This window comes from Eleutherodactylus coqui, chromosome 8, assembly GCF_035609145.1.
Source record: "Eleutherodactylus coqui strain aEleCoq1 chromosome 8, aEleCoq1.hap1, whole genome shotgun sequence".
NCBI lineage: Eukaryota > Metazoa > Chordata > Amphibia > Anura > Eleutherodactylidae > Eleutherodactylus > Eleutherodactylus coqui.
In genome coordinates, this window is record NC_089844.1 from 115906635 (window position 1) to 115912634 (window position 6000).

Here is a 6000-nt window from a genome sequence, read left to right on the forward strand (position 1 = left end):
TGGAGTGACTGGAACCCTTTTAATATGTTTTGTGTATACACTGGGACCTTTCTGGTGCATTCGTGGCCAAATTGGATAAAGTAACAGTTGGAGACATTGGGAGAACGCTGCTCGGGTGCTAGCGTCCCCGCAATCCCCCGGTGGGGGCGTGACCGCCTGCATCCAGGCATCTTAATCTTAACCTTAACCTGAAAAACACCTCAGGGACCTAAGAGGTATGTGGAAGTAATATTGTTACTCACAAAAGAATTGAAGTAGGTGACGTGTGGGAGGCACCGGTGTATACACCTCGACCACCTAAGTGGCGTTAAGCGCAGATCCAAAGTCTGAAGTCTAAATACGGAGATTTGACATTGCCCCCCCTCCTCCCCCCCTCCCCCTCTCCCCCCCCCCCCGTCTCCACCCCTCCCCCTTTGCCCCCCCCCCCTCTTAGCCTTTAAGCCTTACCTTACTGATAAGTTGTAAAGTTTTTATAATTATAGGTACTTGAATGTGATGACCTATGCCCACTCTGGCCAGATAATTAAGCTTCAGAGCCGGGTGTCTGACCAGGCTGGGCAGCCCAGATATATGTCCGTTTGATAAGGGTTTACAGTCATGACGGTTATACTCGCACACAAATTCTGTTAAATACTCTTTGTATTTCATGTTATTGAATTTTGGACAAACAGTTAGTACTTATGTAAGGTTGAATACCCTGTATGAAAATCTTTCAATAAAAAGTGAATTAATAAAAAAAAATTATCTGTGTCTTAGACATACGTTGGCTAGATTTTAGAACATGTTATCTACAATTCATGTCATATATAGTTTTCTACATTTGCTAGTCTATGTACATTTGGATTATTGGTGAACATGACATGAAGATTATTTTGGTTATTAGTGCATAGATCATGTAGTAACTTGTTTATATCAAATGCTCCCAAGATCCTATTCACACAAACATCTACATCGAAATCTGCTGACAGACATTTTAGAGAGACTTTGTTACGTACTTTTAGCCCTATAAGCTAAGCTTATCTGGGAGATGTAAGTGTTATATCTGCATGTCCCGTCATTCTTCCGGTGTTAGATCTTGAAGCACCCACAGCAGTGCATTAAGCAGCGCTGCTAAGTAGACCGCCCATTATAAAATTAGAACATGAGGACTACTTAGCAACTTTCAACAATGACTTTCAGCGGGGAAACCACAGGATAAACAAGGAAGGTAAGTAAAACACTTATATCCCTGGTATCAGCGGGTCACATACTTTCAGTCCAAAAGCTTAGCTGATGGGGCTACAAGTAGATGACAGATTCCTTTTTATCGCAAATTACTGCAATTTTAGCAGTTATGGATCCACGTGTATAAAAAGTTAAATTACCAGAACTCAAGAGCAGGTTCAATGCCATATGAGCGGTAATTAAATAATGTGGTAAAAGCCATATTATTTAGTTAAACCTTTAATTGGATCTCTGCCATAAGATTTGCTGTCCACCGACAGTTGTCAAGTGAAGTTTATCTCTAGTAACAGAGGCTCTGAGATGGAACACAGGAAGTGTAGGAGGAGGATGATTCATGCTGCTCATAGAAGTCTATAAAGAGGGGAGGGGGAAAGGGACGGAGAAAGCTACTGCAAACTGGATACAGCTACTGGAAAAACATCTACTCTGCTAAGTACTGTGGTACATGATCCTGCAAGATGCTGTTATTTTTCTGTGTGTGCTGCAGAGAGTTAGAGAGCAGAATCTGCTGTTTTCTCCATATGCAGTATATGGGAGACATCATAAGGGTCTCCGCCTACTAGCTCATGGAAGACTGAGAATTAAAGATACAGCTTGCAAAATGAATATGTTATACAGTAGCTTTGCATAAATTTAAAATAAAACATTAATCTTCTCCCATTTTGTGTCCTCAGCAAACATTCTGACAGTGATCATCTTGTCTCAGCTTGTGGCCAGAAGACAGAAGTCCTCTTACAACTATCTCTTGGCCTTGGCTGCAGCAGACATCATGGTATTATTTTTCATAGTGTTTGTGGATTTCCTTTTAGAGGACTTTATCCTTAACAAGCAGATGCCTCAAATACTGAACAAGTTGATTGAAGTCCTGGAGTTTTCTTCCATACATACATCCATTTGGATTACAGTCCCGTTAACCATTGATAGATATATAGCAGTTTGCCATCCTCTGAAATACCATACTGTTTCCTTCCCAGCTCGTACTAGGAAAGTCATTGTAAGTGTATACATCACTTGCTTCTTGACTAGCATCCCATACTATTGGTGGCCCAACATATGGACCGAGGATTACACAAGCACTTCTCTACATCACATCCTTATCTGGATACATTGTTTCACAGTCTACTTGGTTCCGTGTTCTATTTTCTTCGTTCTCAATTCCATCATCGTCTACAAGCTCCGTAGGAAAAGCAATTTTCGACTTCGAGGATACTCCACGGGAAAAACCACTGCTATTTTGTTTACAATAACATCCATCTTTGCCATCCTCTGGGCGCCACGAATAATTATGATACTTTATCATCTCTATGTATCTCCTATAGACAATAGTTGGCTAGTGCACATAGTAACAGACATTGCCAATATGTTAGCACTCCTAAATACTGCAATTAATTTTTTCCTCTATTGCTTTATAAGTAAAAGATTTCGCACAATGGCCGCCGGGACGCTCAAGGCATTTTTCAAGTGCCAGAAACAACCAGTTCAGTTTTATACAAATTATAACTTCTCCATTACCAGTAGCCCTTGGATTTCACCCGCCAATTCTCATTGTATTAAAATGTTTGTCTATCAGTACGACAAGAATGGTAAACCCGTGAAAATCTCGCCATGATGCACTGGTGGAATTGATGGTTTGAGAATCCAGCTGATTGAAAAAGCTTGTTGGAATTGTTTTTTTGCACTCGAGTGTGCAGGCGCTTTCTAAAGGCCATATCATTTGACGTCACCGGTGACAGAGAGCATGGGAATGACGGCTAAAGTGATCTTGAGATCCAGGATGAGGTTAAGGGCGCCAAGTCAAATGTATGTTGAAGCCCAGTGTTACTGCAGTAGATATTGTGACAGGAGTTTGACGGCTTCACATGCGGAATTATTTAGATATATGCCATTTACATTCAGTACTGCAATACGACGTCCTCGAGACATCTTGTAAAGACACTCCTTGGTGCTTAATTTAACCAATAAACCCATAGAGTTAAGAGCTACTGTCATTTTTTTTCTATCTCACCAAGTGACTATTTGGGATTTGAAGTATTAGTTAGCTATGTGAACTTGCATTACAAGATGTTATACTGATATAGCAACTAGAACATACGTTGTAAAACCCACTGGAGTATTTGTATAGAATAATTAAAGTTTTGATATATTGCTTTTTGCAGCTTTTCGATGATATGTCAGATGTAACAGTGTGTTTTGTGTATGCCTTGACCTGCTACTTATGCTGTACAATACCTAATGTAAGCTATGTATGCATACAACCTGCAGAAAGTATTCGGCAGTGCAATCATCTGTACATTTCATCCATTTGAATTATTCATGAAGGTATTATGTAAAACGGGGGGAAAAAAGGACATTTACTTCAGTGCAATCCATTAATGTTGCCACACTTTCATTACTTCCTCTGGTGCATACAGAGTACAATTTCAACTTGGTTGTTAAACATTATCTTTCTCTTGAATAGTGATTGTAAAAATACAAGCACAATGAGCAAAAACAACTTTTTCCACCGAAAACAATCTGCAATATCTATCCTACGTGTATATCTCTGATGTTTTTATTGTTCTTACTAACCGAAGCAACGGGGTTGACTGTAATATCAGCCTTTAAAGGGAATATGTCATAAGAAAATTACTTAGTATTTAAGTTAAGTTTTTATGTAAAAAGTTTTAGAATTTTTGGTGTTTATTTTTTTTTTTTTTTCCATGTCATTATCTACGTTGTAAAATACAATTCTGAAATATTGCAGTTTTCACTCTGGCTACTAAGCCTAACAATACCCTTCCTATTCTGTAGAGATTACTTTTCGGCAGTCAACACAATAAAGGGGTTGTGGCAAGCTATAAACTTATTCCCTATCCACAAAATAGGGTATCATTTTATTATCGTAGGGGTCCAAATGCTAGGGCTCAGAACCGGGCTTTGATTGGTTTCCCAGTAAATGGAGTAGAGGTCATGCCGGTGCACCGCCACTCTATTCACTTCAATGACGGTATCGGAGATTACTGAGTTCAAGTACTTCAGCAATCTCCAGCGCTGTCATTGAAGTGAATGGAACAGTGAGGAGCAACCTCCACTCTATTTACTGGGGGATCTCAGGATAATGGAATGCCCAGTGGTCGAACCCCCATTAATCATAAAGTTATCCCTTATCTTTTGGATAGGGCATAACTTTATAACTTGGCACAACTGGTGCCCGGACTGGCTCACTGATGAACAGGTGAAGCCCCCTGTGGCCTCTAAGCTAAAAGTGGGCTCTCAGCTTCTTCATGGCACAGTACATTTGCAGCACTATATACAGATAGGCAGCATATACTTTCATATAGTGTATCTATTTATATAGATGCATTGGCTGACTGAGATTACATCTAGGGGTATTGGGAAGTGTATAGGGAATTCAGTGGACCCCTAGAATTATTTTTCCAGTGTGCCCTAGGCACTTCAGTCTGACACTGAGCACAACCCTTTAACATCACAGTCAGGATTACAATGAAAGGTGACACCTACATATAGAAAACATAGGATCCACAATTCACAATAGGTGATAGTCACAACTCACCTCCTCACCCTCCCTGCACAATGACCACTGCACAGATCAGAGAGCATGCTCACAACCCTCTATAATATAACTTTATGAGTCATCTCCAGACTGCAGTTTCCTATGATCCATGTGGCTGCTGTAAAGTATCTCTGAATGTTGGTTTCTGCACATGATTACGAGGGTGGCTATCTTGCCTGGGCTGCAATTAGCAGAATAAAAAAAATCTACAAAGCAGAAAATAAAAACAGATTGGAAAAAAGATTTTTTTACTAGCATTGGGGTTTTAATTAGTAAAAAATACAGGTGATATATTCCCTTTAAAGTGGAACACCACAAATTTGTATTGTTTTTTGTTCGTTTTATCAGGTTTAATATGTGCACATTGCATTTGTTTCAAAAATACATTTAATATTGTTTTCTTTTTGTTCTCATTCTTGTACATTGACTACTGCTTTTCTATAATGTCAATGAAATGTACTATTATAGTAATTTTCTATGGTGTAAAGAAGTATAGACAGTGTTAACTAACCAGGGTTTTGTGGGACTCTGATGTTCCTTGGGAACTTCTTGAAGTTTCACTGAAGGCAGCAGTAGCAAGAGCTGTCACATAGATATAATATGGAATAGGATAGTTGTAGGGGTTCCTCGGAAGAGTGAAATCTTATGAGAGTTCCCAATAAAAAAGTTTGGAATTTACTGCAGTGGGCCTTAAGTTATAGATATATTATAGGCCTTATCTTGTACTATTGGCCTTACCTTATAGACATATTATAGGGCTTATTTTGTACTATAGGCCTTACCTTATGTGCAATCTATAGGCGTTACCATGTAGGCCTTACATTACTGTAGGGGCATACTCTGCCTTACAGTTTAATTTTACATATTATTGAGTTGAGCTCTTTTCATCACCTGGTCATTACCAACCTCACATGTTTACTTAGCAAAACATTTGGGAATGTTTTTTGGGACTACACCTGTAATGCAGCACAATTTGCTAATTTAGTGTTTATGGGGCATTCTTTTACGGAGTATACAAACCCTATTCCAATAGAAATGTATTTCTGTATATTATTAATCTTTTTACAGCTTTAGTTATGTGTTTGTCTACTTTGAAGAGCAAAACGCTGTTATGTGTGTCAATGGTGACTGCAATTTGCTTCATAGCTTTAGTGCATTATACAGTATGTGCTGCAAACCAAAATAGTAAAATGCACTTTGAAAACTATAGTTACAAAAGCCAC

The 6000-nt window shown here is 39.0% G+C and overlaps 1 protein-coding gene across 1 annotated transcript in view; it reads left to right on the top strand.

The window, feature by feature from the left end:
• The window catches only part of GPR139 (G protein-coupled receptor 139), a 78439-nt gene extending 75601 nt beyond the window's left edge, over positions 1–2838 (top strand). Inside the window, exon 2 of the mRNA XM_066577496.1 lies at positions 1899–2838. Within this exon, the coding sequence (XP_066433593.1) occupies positions 1899–2833 (935 nt within the window). The 3' untranslated portion in view covers positions 2834–2838. The remainder of the gene's footprint in view (positions 1–1898) is intronic.
• The last annotated feature ends 3162 nt before the right edge of the window (positions 2839–6000 follow it).